This window comes from Diaphorina citri, unplaced genomic scaffold (genome assembly GCF_000475195.1).
Source record: "Diaphorina citri unplaced genomic scaffold, Diaci psyllid genome assembly version 1.1 scaffold88, whole genome shotgun sequence".
In the NCBI taxonomy this organism is placed as follows: Eukaryota; Metazoa; Arthropoda; class Insecta; order Hemiptera; family Psyllidae; genus Diaphorina; species Diaphorina citri.
The window spans coordinates 92,367-111,337 of NW_007377525.1; the positions used below are offsets into that span (position 1 = coordinate 92,367).

General features: G+C 35.5%; 3 protein-coding genes across 3 annotated transcripts in view; 1 reads left to right on the top strand and 2 right to left on the bottom strand.

Annotated features, from left to right (window-relative positions):
- The window catches only part of LOC103524142 (BCL2/adenovirus E1B 19 kDa protein-interacting protein 3), a 31,123-nt gene extending 19,621 nt beyond the window's left edge, over positions 1-11,502 (top strand). Inside the window, exons 4-7 of the mRNA XM_026833318.1 lie at positions 8,077-8,156; positions 9,865-10,008; positions 10,424-10,506; positions 10,943-11,502. Of these exons, the coding sequence (XP_026689119.1) occupies positions 8,077-8,156; positions 9,865-10,008; positions 10,424-10,475 (276 nt within the window). The 3' untranslated portion in view covers positions 10,476-10,506; positions 10,943-11,502. The remainder of the gene's footprint in view (positions 1-8,076; positions 8,157-9,864; positions 10,009-10,423; positions 10,507-10,942) is intronic.
- A 3,176-nt stretch (positions 11,503-14,678) lies between these two features.
- LOC103524181 (transcription initiation factor TFIID subunit 12) lies at positions 14,679-16,414 on the bottom strand. The gene is made up of 2 exons (XM_008489186.3): positions 15,661-16,414; positions 14,679-15,285 (listed from the first exon to the last, which is right to left on the bottom strand). Exon 1 carries the CDS (start codon positions 16,162-16,164, stop codon positions 15,688-15,690), a length of 477 nt encoding a protein of 158 aa, XP_008487408.1. The 5' UTR covers positions 16,165-16,414; the 3' UTR covers positions 14,679-15,285; positions 15,661-15,687.
- A 978-nt stretch (positions 16,415-17,392) lies between these two features.
- On the bottom strand, positions 17,393-18,706 carry LOC103524184. The gene is made up of 2 exons (XM_008489188.3): positions 18,541-18,706; positions 17,393-17,990 (listed from the first exon to the last, which is right to left on the bottom strand). Exons 1-2 carry the CDS (start codon positions 18,578-18,580, stop codon positions 17,752-17,754), a joined length of 279 nt encoding a protein of 92 aa, XP_008487410.1. The 5' UTR covers positions 18,581-18,706; the 3' UTR covers positions 17,393-17,751.
- Positions 18,707-18,971: the final 265 nt, after the last annotated feature.

The following is an 18,971-nucleotide window of genomic DNA, read 5'->3' on the forward strand; positions in this document are numbered from 1 at the left end:
TTGGCGGTGTGGGGATAAGTTAAGTCGGGGGGGGGGGGGGTGGCTTGGTGTAATGTAATTATAATATAATTTTATTTTATTATGAAAACTTGGCGTTTGATGGTACCTAGAATTAGAAACTAACTATGAAATTTGTAAGGTAAACTGGAACTGGGATAATTTTTATAAATTTGAAAATTTTCATGCATTAATGGAGCAGTTGCAATTGGGAAAATATTATTAATAAAAGGTCGATTCCTACGTAAAAAGTTGTGAAAAATTCGAATCTGAGGTCAAAACTCCAAAAAAGTAACTTTAAAAGGTCGAAAATTCAATTTTTGATTGCTGTTCTAATGAAATAGATGTTTTGAATCTGTACAGTATCACTCATTGCCCATAGAGTTTACGTAATCTGTGTTGATATTTGATATGGATTTAGGAAAAAAAAAAAAAAATACAAATTAAAATAAGAGGCAATCGTATGTTACAAGCTTGGTTGTTTATGTGCTATCAGAAGATAACTATCCCCATCCGTGGCACAAGCTCTGCTTATACGGATGGGTATACGTATACCAAATACCATTTATAAAAATGCAGTATGTTCTGAGAGTTATATTGAAAAATAATAAATGGAAACTTAATCAAATTATATTACATAAATTTGCGACAGCTCGCAGAAACGATATATCAAAATTTCCAAGCTTTTGTCCTTACAAAATACATCTGGCTAAAAATACCTCCTAGAATTCCGAGCTTATAATAAATACCTCCTAGAATTCCGAGCTTATAATAAATACCTCCTAGAATTCCAAGCTTATAGTAAATAGAACATACTGTTGTTTATCCTATGAATAGGTGACGGCGTTGACCCGTATCCAAGTAGAATGGCGTTTTGGTCTATGAGGTCCTAATAGGGTATCACCGAGGGCGCTTCTATCACCTGACCTTTTCTCATTTCTTTCCCATGCATGAATTACATCACGTTCTCATCTTTTGCCCAAGTATTACACTAAGTAGAACCTCGATTATTTCAACCTCCATTATTTCAAGTCTCTATTTATTTCAACCCCAAAATCAGTTCAAAATGGGATATTTATTAACCATTTTCTTCTTTTGTATCTAAATTTTGCCCCCTTTTTCATTGTTTAATACGGAATTTCAGTTATTTCAACTACCCTCAGTCCCAATTAGTTAAAATAATCGGGGTTCTACTGTATTAGGTATGTTGCCTCTCATTTACACATGTATGTGGTTTGTACACACGCTATATCGTGCTTTGTATTGAGAATTATCCAGTACCCCCCATTAATAGCACGATTCCCTTATCTTCAATAGAGTTAGGCATTAAAATGTTAAATTCAATTTTTTCGTTTTTCTATTTTATTATTTACTTTCTTACTGTTGCATAATGCTGGAAAATTCTGCTAGAACTTGAGGCAGAGTTAAGACGGGTGAAGTTGATAAGAAGGTCGATGAAAACATCTTTATTTTACTATGCCTACCGCTGGTATCATTTACATCTTAGATGATTTTGACGTAATGGACTATTTTCGTGATTTGGGAAATAGGTTTATAAAATCAATTACCCAAGTGTGCGTCAAAGCGGAAAAAGTAATTTCTATTTACTATAAGCTCGGAATTCTAGGAGGTATTTATTATAAGCTCGGAATTCTAGGAGGTATTTATTATAAGCTTGGAATTCTAAGGAGGTATTTATTATAAGCTCGGAATTCTAGGAGGTATTTATTATAAGCTCGGAATTCTGGGAGGTATTTATTATAAGCTCGGAATTCTAGGAGGTGTTATAGGTACTCAGGTTTCTCACGTACAAAAAAGGCAGTCAACCAAATCCGAGAAGAGTATGAAAACTTGAAAAGTTCCAACAGCATTGACTTTCTCAGAAATGACAAGAAAATATCTTCTTTACTTCGTATTCGAAATACTAGTTTTCAACTTGAGGAATTCCCTGTTAGAATAATCCTATGCACTTTTGTCCCAAGATATACGAGTGCACGAAACAACTGAATATTAATAAAAAGTAATAGAGATTCACCTACAACCTAGACTATAACCTTAGATAATGACGATTTCGGCACCCACCTACTCAAAGGTAAACGTCATCTTTTGTGAAAGCCCTCAAGTGGAAACCAATGGCACACGCTTTGATAGCACTAGAACACGTCATGTCCCATTTTGTTGTAAACTCCCCTTTCGTTGTAAAACCTTCCATTACATGATGAACTTGCAAACTTACAAATAAACCATGATGAGTTCCGGGAAACACGCGAACGTCAAGAGCACAGTAACTGTTGCATAATGCTGGAAAATTCTGCTAGAACCTGAGGCAGAGTTAAGACGGGTGAAGTTGATAAGAAGGTCGATGAAAACATCTTTATTTTACTATGCCTACCGCTGGTATCATTTACATCTTAGATGATTTTGACGTAATGGACTATTTTCGTGATTTGGAAAATAGGTTTATAAAATCAATTACCCAAGTGTGCGTCACAGCGAAAAAAGCAACATTTACATCTTAGATGATTTTGACGTAATGGACTATTTTCGTGATTTGGGAAATAGGTTTATAAAATCAATTACCCAAGTGTGCGTCACAGCGAAAAAAGCAATAGAGATTCACCTACAACCTAGACTATAACCTTAGATAATGACGATTTCGGCACCCACCTCAAAGGTAAACGTCATCTTTTGTGAAAGCCCTCAAGTGGAAACCAATGGCACACGCTTTGATAGCACTAGAACACGTCATGTCCCATTTTGTTGTAAACTCCCCTTTCGTTGTAAAACCTTCCATTACATGATGAACTTGCAAACTTACAAATAAACCATGATGAGTTCCGGGAAACACGCGAACGTCAAGAGCACAGTATAATATGATAGTGATAGTCATAATGTGATAGTGACGACTATGACCAACCGACGCCGAAACGACGTCCACACCATAATCACACGAAATGCATACGAATATTGTATGGGTATATGCCGTACAGAGCTCCTTTTCAATCGCCGATTAAAGCTGTCTCCAGTTGTCCACACATAGTCGACGCCGCGCCGTCGATTGAAACCGTACACTGCCTCGACAACATAGATTCATAAGCTGTGTCCACACATAGTCGATCCCGTCGATCGATGGCCGATCGCCGAGGTGAATCTATGTTGTCGAGGTAGTTTAAGGTCTCAGTCAACGTCGACTATGTGTGGACACAGCTTTAGAGGTAGATGGAGGAACTACTCGAAAAAGGTATTTAACAATGATGTTTTTTATATTATTATTTGTATGGCCCAAATGGTAGGGTTCTCACTTCGTGAGCTCTTTCACCCAACCAAACATCACCTTAAATTTAACTTTTTTCTTTGTTTCAGTTTCAGTCCAAAGTCCCCACCGAACAGTCCCAACACAGAACTCTCTACAGAAGATGACCACCTGAAAGGAGTGTATATCAACTTTGCCAATAAAGTAAGTTTGCCAGCCTAGTTAGCTTGGTTGGTAGGGTGCAATAGTACTACATACTAAACTCTGCAACACAGGAATTTCGTCACAAAATAACTTTGGCCAACACCTGGGAGCAGCCTAAGACGCGTTTCGTTCTTATTTGAACTCATCAGTTAGACATAGCTCTCAGGTGCTGGCCAAGAATTCGGAAGTGTTATTTAAACTTCAGAGATGGAAATTGTGGAGAAACGAGAACCTGCGTTTTTCTATGTAAGATTATATTTTGTGTTGAGTGTTGTTGTGAGCGCCACATAACTTTTCAGTGTAATGTAGCTTGGTTGGTAGCGCGTCTGCCTTGTAAGCGGGTTCGATTCCCGCCCGGGACGGATTTCATCCTGAACGGATAATGGTCGTTCTCGGAAAGGCTGGCTTTCTCCTAACTTGTCTTCCTTCTCTCTTTGGATTTCTTGACGATAAAATCTGAGCAGTTACAGTTTTCTCTGTCAAACCTCTTTAAAAAAATAAGTTCTTGATCCCTTTTCAAGTGAACGTTTATCTTTCGAACCCAAGCTCTACCATTTGTTCGGCGTTCTCTCTTCGTCATTGTTTTGAAAGCTGTGATCTTTTGTTTCACTATTTTGTATTGAAACAAAGTAAAACAATGAAACTCGAATTACGTCCATTATTTCACAACTCCATGTGATTTACGGCTCAACACTGACAGGCTATTTCGTTCATCAATTAAAATATAAATATACACGTGTTTCCTCAACACGCTGCCAAAATTTATTCAATTCACACCCTCTTGTTGGGATGTGTTGACAAATTTCCTCATGACGCCTCAATAAAATTTTAAAATTAATACTCATCTTATGATCGCCGTAAAAATAAAAAGTTGCATCACTTGACGTCATTTTATCTTCTGTGAGCGCTGCACCAATCATTTGATGTTCTTTTTTCAAGTGGTTTGATAGCGAGAACTGCAACTACTAATGTCTTTTGTCTTACCGTCCCGAAAGTGAAGAGAAGGTAGACAGGATAGGAGAAAACGAGCCTTTCTGAGCACGAACCTTATCTTTTTAGGATAAAATCCGCCCCGAGCAGGAATCGAAACAGGCTGGCAATGTTCCATTTCATAACTCAATCATTTTTATAACGGGGTCTTCCACACTAGTTGAGAAAATATGAAAATATCTCAAGAGTGCAACTTTTGATATATTGCAGTTGTAATCTTGCATTTCCAAGTATGATGTGTTGCAAATTTGATAACACCACCTGTTCAAGATTTGATCGAATTCCCACTAGAACAGGGTTGTCCAACCTTAGGGCACCCGAGGGCCGCAAGAGACCAAGGTAGAGAGTTGGTGGGCCGCAAAAACTTAACTCACGGGGGGGGGATGGCCTGGTGTAATGTAATTATAATATAATTTTATTTTTATTATGAAACTTGGGCGTTTGATGGTACTAGAATTAGAAACTTAACTATGAAATTTGTAAGGTAAACTGGAACTGGGATAATTTTTATAAATTTGAAAATTTTCATGTAATGGAGCAGTTGCAATTGGGAAAATATTATTAATAAAAGGTCGATTCCTACGTAAAAAGTTGTGAAAAATTCGAATCTGAGGTCAAAACTCCAAAAAAGTAACTTTAAAAGGTCGAAAATTCAATTTTTAATTGCCGTTCCAATGACAAAGTTCAAAGAGTTGTGACGTCAGACTTAACGTCAAAATGTGCAGAAACGTTTGCGCACAAACAAACGAAGCGGGAGTAATGAATTATGACGTCATCGCCTACGGGAGCGTATGCCGTGACGTCAAACTTCACGATTTACCTGTATTTTTTAAATCGATTTATCTCGGTATCTAGAAGTCGTAGAAGAAAAAGAAAAATTCCGTTGGTCCTCATTTTTCCTGCTCTATGACTTTGAAACATCACCCAAGTAAGCGCAACTGATCTATTATTTTATTTAGTATATTTACTGTTATTTCTCATTTTCGTTCATTTTTTTTAGGCGGGCCTTCGCGGGCCGCAAAAATGAGCTCGCGGGCCGCATGCGGCCCGCGGGCCGCGGGTTGGACAAGCCTGCACTAGAAAGTAAAACCTAATAGACGATTCTGGTCGTCCAACCAAACAAATACCTAGCTGTTGTCTTTTTTCCAATATCGAATTGCCGACATAATGACTATTACCCCTTTTAGTCTTGTCAATCTTGAAGGTTCATTGTTAAAGAAAAAAATGGCAGGACTCATTTTAGGTGACTAATGCTGATACAAACCCACTTTCTTGTTCATTTTTGTCCTCTGTAGGCTGAGTGTTGCATCTCATTCAGCCTTCATTTTTTCAAATTTCATATTCTTATCTCAAATGCAAAGATATCTCAAATGCAAAGAATGCATTTGTTATACTCGTAAGTGTTATGGTGGAACTTCCCAATCAATATGCAAAAACCCTAAACAAACATGCAAAAAACAGATCATCGATTTGTTTTATTAATATTTGTTTTATGATTGACTCCATTGTTTATTTGTGTGAAAACATCGTGATGTCAAGGTTATTGCTGACATTTGATAAAGTCGTGTTCACTGTTCCGTGGAGTTTTATCTTGCAACTGATATGTCAAGTGCATTATATGCGATATCATCTCCTTGAATGTGAATATTACTGCATAAACCGCATTATGTAACATGTGAAAATGAAAAACCAGGAAGGAAAACGTCATTGAAAATTTTAATGTTTTTACTTCGTTTATTTTGCATACCATATTACGCCCTATCCTCTTAGTATTACGCTTCATTAACAGAGTCTTTCTTCCCATTTTCCTTTTTTTATTTTTCTTCTGGTAAATTAAATGCTGTTGAACGTCATTGAAATTTTTAATGTTTTTACTTCGTTTATTTTGCATACCATATTACGCCCTATCCTCTTAGTATTACGCTTCATTAACATCAGTGTCTTTCTTCCCATTTTCCTTTTTTTATTTTTATTTTTTTATTTTTCTTCTGGTAAATTAAATGCTGTTAAAATATGTGCCATTTGCTATGCCCAGACTATTGGTCCTAATTTATGTTTATTTGTGAATATCTTCAATGATACCAAAAAGACTAGCCAGTCTATCTATTGTAGCCGATAATCAAATAGGAATAATTTGGTCTCTCCTAGAACTCGAACTTGGTCCCTTATGTTTATCAAGCGACGCGACGGCCCGTAATTCTTTAGCCACCAAATGTGGCCTTATATTTATTTTATCTAGCTTAGGTATGATGAGAGCTAATCAATTCAAAATCCGTGGGCGAAGTTCCAATTCCAATCTTATCTTCGTTTATACAACTGCTCCCCCAGGAGTGAGACACAGTGTTGTTAATCAAACGAAATTGGTAGATAATAATGTGATAAAAACTTATCTTTCAAGTAGGTTTTTTTTATCGTGTAAATTTGTTATCCTCTTCTATGCAAAGTTGAAAAGATTGCCGGGGAAAGCACCGAAAAGCTTACTTCCAGGTTGATGACACGATTGAGAAAATAATTTTTAGCGTGGTGCATATCTGGTTGTCTGAACGGTGATTATTGAATATGGGATCTTTTGTTTTGTCTGAAAACGGGGTGTTGATGTTGACTTGGGCCTCTCGAACACACGTCCTCTCATTTTGCAGTCGAGTGTCCCACCACGCTTCCGTTATCACTGCATCTTGTTGGGTCAGAAGAAGGAAAAAAATCACAGAGTGTAATGGAAAGTAATACAATGAGCTGATTTAAATTTCAGCAAAAATGGCGAGGCATAAAAGCCTGATGTGACCTTAGCTGTTAAAGGACTGCCTCTGACACATTAATTAATTTTGGGGGGAAATGAGTCCTTATTTTTTATCAACCTCCCTTGATTTTTGACTGAATTATTTTGAAGATAATTTCCCTCGAGGGGTAGACTCAAGAAATTTAACAGGCCTGAGAACATTGCTTGGAAAAAAAATCGGCTGCGGCGCAGTGGGAATAGGGTAGAAAATCTTGGAAAACTAGACTGGAAATTTTGAAAAAATTGGACTGGAAAACCGGGAAAAGTCAGGGAATTTTATTTTTCCATTTTGGTAGACACCCTGCTGCATCTTGTCGGGTCAGAAGAAGGGAAAAAAATCACAGAGTGTAATGGAAAGTAATACAGGGAAAAACACGCGTCCGATAAGCGATTTTCTAAGACGAAATAAAATGCCGAATGTGTAGGTTTCCTGCAGAGCAGGGAGGCGGTTATCGAAAGTTCAAGGTTGTTTGAGACCTCGTTCTCTCAGATAAGGGTTACACGTGACTAAATTCTGCCATCTTGGACAATGGACATATGAGATCCCACGAGTTAACAACCAGGCAGACCCTGGCGGGAGCCAAGTGGGTCATTCTAAGTTTTTAAAAATCAGAGACATAACTTTGTGCTTCTTAGAGGCTTTTTTTTTTCATTAGGCGCTTTAAAACTCTCAGAGGCTTTGACATATTTAATGAATCTGTGATAACTCTTGAAGCGTTAATTGAGAATTTTCACATCAGCAGTTATACAATTAAACATCTATCAAACAAACAAAACTTGATTCTTCTGACTTCACAGAACTAATTCTATTGTACAAGATTGTACTAATTTCAATCATTTTTCCATTTCTTCGCAGGATGAACTGGTGGCCAATTTCGACAAGAGCACAGACTGGATTTGGGACTGGAGTAGTCGCCCTGATCAAGCCCCTCCCAAGTGAGTATAAAACCCATAGAGTCTCATGAAGTGTGAGCAAACAACACTCCTATTTATAAGAACTCTCCCAAGTGAGTATAAAAACCATAATAGACTCCATAGAGACTCATAAAATGAGCAAATATGAGAACACTTCTAATTGTAAAGACCTTCTCAATTCGGTGAAATATTCCGAAATCTAAGTACAAAAAAGGAAATTGCCGCGCCTCACTCTGTATTTTAGGAGAGGTAAGACAATTGGTAACTGACTCCTGTTTAAATAAATAAATGTTTTTTAAAAATATTGAAAATAGATCTATATTCCTTGTACTTGAGAATATTCTTGAATTAATCCTTCCCTAATGATAACGGTTTTATAGGTGTGCATATTAAAATAATGTAGTCCCTTATTGGAACGCGACCAAAAATGAGTGACGTTTCAATGTCAAATGACTCAATTGCATTTAGATGATAATAATATATAAGTATTAGATTCTAATTTGCAATTTACTTTTGCTTGTATGTAAGAGTGACATATTAATAACATAATACCAAGGTACAGTCAGTGTAGTTAGCAATTAGTTTGAACATCTACAGTAGGTATTAGGTATTGTGTCCGCAGAGAGAAAAACACACTCATTGTATGCTTAGTGTCTGCTTCGCAAAAATGAATCTGTTGTTTCATACCACCTAACCCTTTGGCTGTTTATTTTATTTATTATTATCATTATTATTATTATTTTTAAATTATTCTTTTTTTTCCAAATTTCAAATATGTACCTTGCGTGAAGGAAGGCGGATTGGATTCTCTTTAGGTACTATGCACTTACTTTTCACCAAAGCAGATTCAATCTCCTTATTATTCATCAAATTGAATTGACTCCAAGGGTGAAAGGGTGTGTGAAAGAGAGGAAGACGAAGGTCAAGAAAGTGGAAGAAAGATCAAACAGAATTGATATTCGAAAAATTCACATTTATGATGTACTCTACGGAAGTTGACTGCAAGGCATAGAATAAACTCAAGTCAAGCGAAAACAAAGACCAAAGTGTTGTGTAATGTGTTGACGCACTCACAAATTCAAATATGTATGTACAATTGTACATTTTAAATTCATGGAAAATTTGCAAATTGTATTGAAACATATGCCAAATTCATGGGAAATCCCCTTGCTTGTTAGAAAAAAACATTGTAAACACTTTACCTCTTCTTTTTCTTCTTCTTCATAGCGTTTTCCCACTCAAGTGGAGTCGGCGACCTACTTATAATAATACTTTATCTACTTATAATAATATTATGCACCCACCTGCCTACATATTATTTCCTGTACTTACATTACCTCATTTCGGTCAGTCAGTAATAAAGTTATTTACCATCAAATACGTTCATATTATGATAGGCTGTACTATAGACTGGTCTTTGTTAGATTAGAATATCCCTGATTAGAGCCGAAAGCTCTAAACAGCTATCCAGGGATGTATAGCACTATAATACGAACGTATTTGATGACTCTCCTATGAGCTAGTATGAAGGTGTGTCCACAACTCCACACATATAGTCGACCGTCCGTCGCGTCGATCGATGTCACTGAACCGTGTGAACCGTCCACACGGCTTCGACAACATAGATTCAGCTTGTCGATTGACAACGCGACGGCCGGTCGACTATTTCTGGACACAACTTAACATGAAACTTATTTAGATTGATGAAATTGTTTTCACTGCTTCCTAGGGATTGGAAGTTCCGACACCCGAAGAGCAAATCCTACAGTATGCGCTATGCCAAGGTAGGGAAGAACAGTCTGTTCTCCAAGGAAGTCATGTATACTCTGTTTGTGACAAACATCATCTCTATTCTGCTCGGAACTGGAGTAGGGTAAGTGAAATTATTATTAGGGTAAGTGACAAATATTTGAAAGACCATTATATGCATTATATGGGTACCTACAAATTATCTGTGTTCTACAAATCTACAAATTATCTACAAATCTATTGCATTATATGGGTACCTACTTCACTTTTGTTGTGTTCGTTTTCCATATAATTTTCACTAGCCATTAAAAACCATTTCTACAACTAATAACAATGGTCTCTTGAGCTGTGTCCACACATGGTCGACCTCGTCAATCGACGTCAACTGAAACCGTACACTAGCTCGACAATATAAATTCACCTCCTCACCTCGTCAATCCACGAGGTCGACTAAGTATTAATGTACATAAAAATAATAATAATGAAGAAATAAAAAATAAAATAAAAACCGATTAATTTCTTTTTCGTTTTGTTTTTAGAATGTGGCTAAGTCGAAGAGGTATGCTGATCGCTTCTGTCAGTGTCAACTAAGCCGCAGCTTACCGCTGAAGTTGTCTTTCACATTCGATAAAATATTGCGCTCTGTTGATCCCACAAGGTCGACTATATGTGTGGACACAGCTTTAGATAATTTGTAGGTACCCAAATAATCCATTTGTTGGAATTTACCTTCCCAATGTTCTCGGGTCTTTAAATCAAATAGATATTCAAAAACTGCAGAGTGCAGATACGGCAGCACAGACTATTCACAGGGAATTATCCTAGAAACGCGCTAAATGCCGAATGCCCAGCCAAAATCGGATGAACTCAAAAAGTATTACATAAAAATAATAATAATGTACATAAAAATAATAATAATGAAGAAATAAAAAATAAAATAAAAACCGATTAATTTCTTTTTCGTTTTGTTTTTAGAATGTGGCTAAGTCGAAGAGGTATGCTGATCGCTTCTGTCAGTGTCAACTAAGCCGCAGCTTACCGCTGAAGTTGTCTTTCACATTCGATAAAATATTGCGCTCTGTTGATCCCACAAATAATGTTTTTCTCTTTTGGAATGTCAAGTTCCAAGGATAGTTTTTGCTGCTTGTACAAACCACCGCCGAATGGAGTAGTCCGCGGATTTGAGATGGGCTTTCGCTGTGACTGAAATGATGACACATCACTGTTTGGTCTCTTGATGGTTTATATGCCCATGCCCATCTTTTTCCATTGGAGGAATATCCCAACATCTTTGTTCAAAGGAGTTATTGTAAGATCAGTAGCTCCTTTGGAAGAGTGTAAATGTGGTTTTACGCGATAGACATTACTAAATAATGTGGAGAAAGGATTTACATATTGATTTCCTTGCGTTAGGAAGAAGTTATATTTGAATCCAACTATGACACTGTACTCACTTTAGCGACAAGTTGTTCAAAAGCTTTATGACTTACTCGTAATGAATAGTTTTAGGTATAACCTTAGACGCCCCGTGTGTGTCGTTTGATGGCAAAGCATAGACCGTAGATGGGTGTTAAAATTAGTCGATATTTTTATTTATTGGTTTATCTTGGCGTGTGGCTGTACCGTGTGTATTTATACTACTTCTATTATAAGATTTATAAGTAATTTATTTTATACAATAACTATAATATATTTTCTACTATGATTAATTTAGTTAGTTCTATGGCCAATATTTGACATTTGGATTTTTTTTTTTTTTTATTTTTTAATTTTTTTTTTTTTTTGGCCAAATTTTTGAATTTTGTTTTTTTTTTTTTTTTTTTTTTTTTTTTACTTTATCATCAGAACTTTCTTATTCTTGTATCTTTTCTTTTGTGAGACTCGGAAATTTGAAGGCTGAACAATGATAAATGTAGTAGAGTTCTCATGTAGGTTTAACCCAAATATATTCCCCTATTTTTGAATCAAACTAGCACAAAATTACAGATCACAAAATTGCGGTTTTCACCTTACTTTGCTTTGACAGGGTTAATCATTTTGAGTTAGCCAGCAATTTAGGAGTGCACTCAGCCTCTTGATGAGCTGATTTAAATTTCAGCAAAAATGGCGAGGCATAAAAGCCTGATGTGACCTTAGCTGTTAAAGGACTGCCTCTGACACATTAATATTTTGGGGGGAAATGAGTCCTTATTTTTTATCGACCTCCCTTGTTTTTTGACTGAATTATTTTGAAGATAATTTCCCTCGAGGGGTATTGCTCCGAGTACCTATGTTTCTAGCATTCCTTTGTATTAACTTATTCTTTGCTTCAACTTTGGTAGGTTCCAACCTTTATTTTGGAGTTTTCGGACTATTTCACACTCTTATTCTTTCATCATATCTCTCTCTACCCTTACCTTCTCCCACCTCGTGTGTATGAATTTCAATTTTGTTTAATCCACTTTGTGATACTTTTATTTATTTTTGATAACATTTCCCCTCATTTTTGTACATAGAGAGATTTGCTTGCACTTTTTATTACTTTCTATTACTGGAGTAATTAGAAAGTATTGTTTTTCAATATTTTTACAAAGTATCCTTGAAAATGTCTATGAAACAGGAGTGTTGTATGTTTTGACAGTGGAACTGGAAGTAGATATTGGAAACATGGGAAAAAAGTAGTACTTAATTTTTGGTACTTATTACTACTGTCGCATTGTTACATTATGTCGATATTATGATTGAATGTAGGTATTATAGGTTATAGGGAATGAAAAAGTGTAGATGGAGAAAATAATATCAGAAAGAAAATATCAGTTGTTTCCGTATTAATACATATTTTCAAGGATACCCAAAACACTTTCGAAATTTAATCTTTTCCCTGGTATGTATTTGAAAATTTGGTGAAGGGCACACTATTTTACTATCAGTTTTCTTCGTTTAGATTTAATTTTTTATATATATTTGACTCTTATTTTGTACAAAGATTTCAGACAACCAGAATTTTTATATTAATGACTTTTTTCATTATTTAAGTAATAAAATAATAAGTGAATTAAATAAATAACGAATTTCAAAATTGTCACATTGTTTTGATTCAATTTGTAATAGCGTTATTATAATATGATGGATTGTTGACCCACTTAACTTTTATCCATTTTTACCTTCCTCTCCTATAGCCTATGTAAAGCCTTCCGCCACCCATTAGTTCAAGGACCACTGTTGTAGGTAGGCACTAAAAATGCACTAGATAATTGGGCACTCGATGTCAAGTAAACAAAATCGGCCATCATCATTCGGAATCTGACCATGCTAGACGGAGGAGCTCCCAAGAAAATTTTATCTTATTATATTTTGTGTATTTGTGTTCTAAGTGTTAAAACTAAATAAATGCAATATCTGTAAACGAAAACCACCACGCCTTTTCATTCAAAAATACAACAACCACGACCATCGTTGCTCAACTTAGTTGACCTATGTTTACATGACGTGTATTGCTTTTATCAAGTAGTAGTCATCTCATGGGTTGTAATGTAATATTATCAAAAGACAAGTAATGTTTACACCAAGTTGTAATAAACTGCATAGAGAAGAACCATGGTAACAGCCTGCCACCCATGTACCTACAGACTTCCTTGAATTAATCTCTGAAAATATCTAGATTTGCATTCGGAAAAATGAGACAAATTGATATGAAATATATTTACAATAATTTTTTATTTTACAAAACATTGTAGGTATGATGATAACTGATAACATTACAAAAATAAAATAATTTAAAATAATAAATTAGACATAATTGACATGGGCTTTACTTCAGTAGAATATCATTTGATACCTACCTACATAATCCATGCAAGCAGTAAAAAAAAAACATACAAGTAAGTAGGTACCTATCTAATTACATCCAAAACACCTTCCATAATGTACATAAAAATAATAATAATGAAGAAATAAAAAATAAAATAAAAACCGATTAATTTCTTTTTCGTTTTGTTTTTAGAATGTGGCTAAGTCGAAGAGGTATGCTGATCGCTTCTGTCAGTGTCAACTAAGCCGCAGCTTACCGCTGAAGTTGTCTTTCACATTCGATAAAATATTGCGCTCTGTTGATCCCACAAATTATGATTAATTGTACCAAAGGTGTTGGTAGAACTTGGATCAGTTGTGCCAAACTTTTTATTGGGATTCCTGAAATTCCCATTACTTGAACCAAATGAGTTGAAAGATTTTACATTATTTGGACCAAAGCTTTTGTTAGATTTTACATCTTTTGGACCAGAGCTTCCGTTAGGTTTTGCATTTTTTGGACCAAAGCTTCTGTTAGCTTTTGCATTTTTTTGACCAAAATTTTTAGCCCTTGGTTTACTACTGTCTTTTACATATGGCTGTTTACTTACAAATCCAGATTTCTTCCTCTTAATCAACTCTGTTTTCACTTTTTTGAAAGCCAATCTATAAGCTAATTTGTTTTCTTCTGTAGGATTCAGTTTGAATTGCCTTTTAGCCTTGTTTCTAGTTTTCAATAACTCACTAAACTCTTCATCAAACCATGCAGGAGGTGTATCAGCTGATTTAGTTACAGGGCAATCAGTTGTTTCCTTTGTTATTGCTTTAATTTTTCTATTCAATATTGAAATCTTCAAGAGGCCAGATTGAGACTCATCAGGTTTTGATGCAAGTCCTGATTTCAATATGTCTTTTTTAGTAACATGGAACCAGTACTTTATTATTGAAATATCTTCCCCAAGTTTTGTGGATAGCCTATAGAAAAATCTGTAGAGCTTCTTTTCATTCCGTTTTTTGATTATTGTATTTTCAGGTGTTGGTTCCTTTTCAAAGTTATCTACAGACACCAAGTAAGCAGTAACAAGAGATTGAATTTTAGCATCAAACCATTTTGGTTTTATTTTTCTTTTCATGTCACTCACATCACTATTTTCCTGGAAGAAATTGTCTACTTCTGCAAAATGTTTGTCTTCTTTCTTTTTCTCAACTTTTTGTTTTCCTTCCAGTTTTTTCTTTTCTTTCTTTGCTTTTTTACTCTGCAAAAACTTTTCAGTGACAGCAAATACTGAATTGTCTTCAACCTCTTCTTTTGTATCCTTTACTTTTGTTTTTTTCTTTTCTTTCTTTGTTTTTTTATTATTTAACAGTTTTTCAGTAACAGCAAATACTGAATTATCTTCAACCACATCCTTCACATCTTTTACCTTTGGTTTTGTCTTTTCTTTCTTGGCTTTTTTGCTTTTTAAATTTTCATTGACACCAAGTGTTACTCCATTGTCTTCAACCTCTGAGTTTTCTACTTTCTGTTTCTTACTTTGATCTTTCTTGTTCTTCTTCATACCTTTCTTCCTTTTCCCTGATTTCAATTCTGCTTGGGACATCCTTGTCATCAATTGTTTTATGCTTGCACAGTCTGAAAACATTACAATAATGACCATGAATTGATGTTGGTTTACCACCCCTGCAGGTGTACTTAATATCACACAGAATGAAACTTCAAACAATTTTCTTGTTATTAAAATACAATAAAGATTGAGGAGTTCAACAGAGCTTGATCAATATTTTAAATGGTGCCTACTCAGTAAATATTTAGGTATTGGGACTCAATATCTAAGTAGATGGGTCCCAATGTTAACATTTCATGTAGTTCAGTTCACCTATACCTAAACAAGACAATTCCATTAACAATACACTGCACTTCAATACTATGAAATTACAATGAACATTTGTAAGGTGTGATGAAAATATTATTTGTTACAAGTGCAATAACATGAATAATAATGAATACTTTTGTACTCTCAGTCCATCCTTGCTGCTAATATTTCTTCAAATGTTTTCTAATGAGTGCCAGACGTTGTTTATGTGCCTCTGTGGCCATTGGTCTCTTGTAAGGCTTGAGTTCATCAGTACCATATCCTGGTATACTAATATTCCAATCTTTGGCAAGAACAAACTGAAGATCTTTAGGATCAAGTGTGGAAGATCCACGGTGTTTAGCTAGTTGACACGCTCTGTGAACAATGTTATCAACAAAGTCGTTGGCTATCTCACTGAAGGTATCATAAACTTCCTCGTCTATTTGTAGTGTGGAGTCAACTTGTCTCATCAACTCATCCAGTTTATCTTTGCCGAGTATTTGATCATTAGGAGTGGATGATGGCATGTTAGTTTTCTGCATAACCTGAGCTGCAGGTGATTGTGTCGAGGATTGACTGGAGTTTTGATCCACCTCCATTGAATTACTAAAACTGTTCATTACTTGACTGTGATCACTGTCGACACTATTGAGCATGCTGAGGTCCTTTGCAGGAAAAGATAGCACTTCACTGGGACATGTGAGATTTATCTGTAGGTCTGTACTAATGGTTAGGTAAAAACTTACGGGGTTATCTGTCCAATGTTCGCAACTAAGTAGTCGCTGTAGTTAAGTCTTATGAGGAAACTTGGTAAACACTAGTAACTAGTTTATTTGTTTATTATTTTCTTCAGAAATCAGAAAAAGTTCTTTCCGAATTTTCTAATCGATTTGGAAAATGGAAAAATCAAATTTTATGAGCAAGACTGCATGTTAATTTCCAACGTTTATTAATGTCTGTGGCTTGACAACCTGGCACATTCTCATTTAACGTCTCCTAGAGAGATAATCATAGCTTATTTCATATTCATAATTTCATACTTTACACAGGTGCTACTATACAATTATACATACGACCTTCACGTTCACATGTGCTGAGCTTAATGAATCAATGTAGGCTCGCGACACTACAGCATTACGTCAGTGACTTTACTTGATTACTTGTTATCTCGTGGCTTGTTCGCAACTAAGTAGTCGCTGTAGTTAAGTCTTATGAGGAAACTTGGTAAACACTAGTAACTAGTTTATTTGTTTATTATTTTCTTCAGAAATCAGAAAAAGTTCTTTCCGAATTTTCTAATCGATTTGGAAAATGGAAAAATCAAATCAAAACAAAACGAAAATAAAAATGGCGGATGGGGGGGGGGTGACCGATGTCAAGATAGTTAACTTCTCCTACTTTTGCACACAAAAAGCACCGTGTACACGATCGATACCTCACATGGACAGGGGTTCTCAACTTATCAGTATTCAGAAATTTGATTTTTTTTTAGTATTCAGAAATTTGATTTTTTTTTTTTTAATCATTTGCATTCTTTTTATGGACTTCCTTTCGTTAACCGATAGATCTACCTAATTTCCTGGATTTTGGGTCTTTTGCAGTGTAAAAATTCATGATGGACTCATGTGGATGTAAGATATGTAATGCGGGACCAAAAATGGGCCCGCTCAGTTTTAGGACCCCAAATTGATTGATGTGTATTGATGTTTAAACCAAATTCATCATCAAAATCAGACCAAGCAATCACAAGTTAGGGTGGAACAAACCAAACACCAAACTGTTGAGTTCCATCATTGGGTCAATGGTTTCTCAGATGACAGTGACCATAACCATGTACAGTTGATATTGACATAAATAGGACAATTTGGAAAGATAAGACAGAAATAAGTTAATATAATCAAGCATTTTGTTTTATTTAAGTTGCTCAAGGGATTTAACAAGTTTGATAGGTTTATATACTAGGGGTTGCTATTATAAATTGATGGTATGAGAAGTCACAATTAATGCAAGATAGAAGTGCCTTTGTGATCATTGTCCCATTTAGTATTATACCCAATTTTTTATTCATCATCAGGTATCAAACCAATATATTTATCAAAACTACATTTTCATACAAAACCTTGTAATCATTTAAAAAAAGCTGTTTGTTTCATGATATCCATCTTCAGTTTTGTGGAACAATCAAACAGCTGATACATAATTTTATTTTAACATCTATACAACATAAAAAGCATCTACAACATTTACTTCTTGGGTAGGGTAGGGGGGAAGAAGTTCCAGATGAAAACATCTGAAACAGCCAGGTAACCAATGGTGGCTGCGAGAGAAACAGTTCCGACAAGAAGTTGGATATTGTATTTGGTGTTTTGTTTGTCATAGTGAGCTTTCCATGATCCTTGGGGTACAGGTAGGTCATCAATGGTTACGGGTGGTTTCTTGGAGTAAGCATGTGACCTTCTGACTTGCTGAACCATTTGAGATCCTGGATCAAACAAAAAACAATTAATGTACAGAAATTGAAAGAAAGGCTCACCACACAATAATCAAGCATGAATGCCTGTTGTGGCTCTTGCCTGTATGTGTGTGAAAATGTCATGCACAGACCTATCACAGGCAACAGTGCTTTCAATAGTGAACTTAAGACGAAATGACAGGCAACAGGCATGTGCATATCATGTATAGATGCATGACCATGTGAGTGTGCTACTAGTTCACAGACATGTCATGTGTGGCAGGCAGGTAATCAAATAGGTACATGCATGGTGTGTGGCAGGCCTAATGGAGGTATTCATAGATATATTTCATGGGTGTGTTGGTACCTTTGAGTGAATGTTGACAAAGGTTGAAGGACATAAAATTTAACATAACTAATAGGCAATGTAAGTAGACATTCCTTTGTTTGCGAAAAAGAAAAGAATGTGAATTGAAATGTTGAGTAATGTTCTGTATTCGGTAAGTAATGTTCTGTTCTACTTGTGGTATGGTAGGTACCGATTGGATCTTCAGCAAAATATCACAAGGAAGATACTTACGGGCACAAGATGCCAAACTGGTAAGAGCACGAGAAGACATTTTTTCACGGGTCTAGCCGGACAGGTAATCAAATTTTGGTTTCCTGGCAAGAAATTGCCTTCGCAGTCCAAAGTTGGTCGAAGAAAATTTCGGTCTTGAGAAAAATTCACAGTGACCTCAAAAGAAAATCTTGAATAAAAATAAACAAAAATCAGCTGTGAATTTTTTTACCTCTTTGTCCTGGCTCCGTATGGGCTCCGTTCACAGGGGGCTCGTTCCTGGGAGAAAATTTATTACCTAAGATATAACTTTGCATTTTGCTAAAAAGTCAGTGTGGGAAGCTGGGAAGAAAAAAAATATGTACCTAGGTAATGGTATGTAAAAAAAAAGGAAAAAAAAAATGTAAGAAAGACAACAGACCGTACTTCGTATTTTCCTATTATTTGATTTT

What these genes read in the sequence shown, in the direction of transcription:
- LOC103524181 (XM_008489186.3), bottom strand. Translation starts at nt 16,164, where the DNA reads ATGCTCAATAGTGTCGACAGTGATCACAGTCAAGTAATGAACAGTTTT.
- LOC103524184 (XM_008489188.3), bottom strand. Translation starts at nt 18,580, where the DNA reads ATGTCTTCTCGTGCTCTTACCAGTTTGGCATCTTGTGCCC. An exon ending in CAGTTTGGCATCTTGTGCCC is followed by an intron (nt 17,991 to 18,540) that starts GTAAGTATCTTC and finishes TGTTTGATCCAG; the next exon opens with GATCTCAAATGGTTCAGCAA.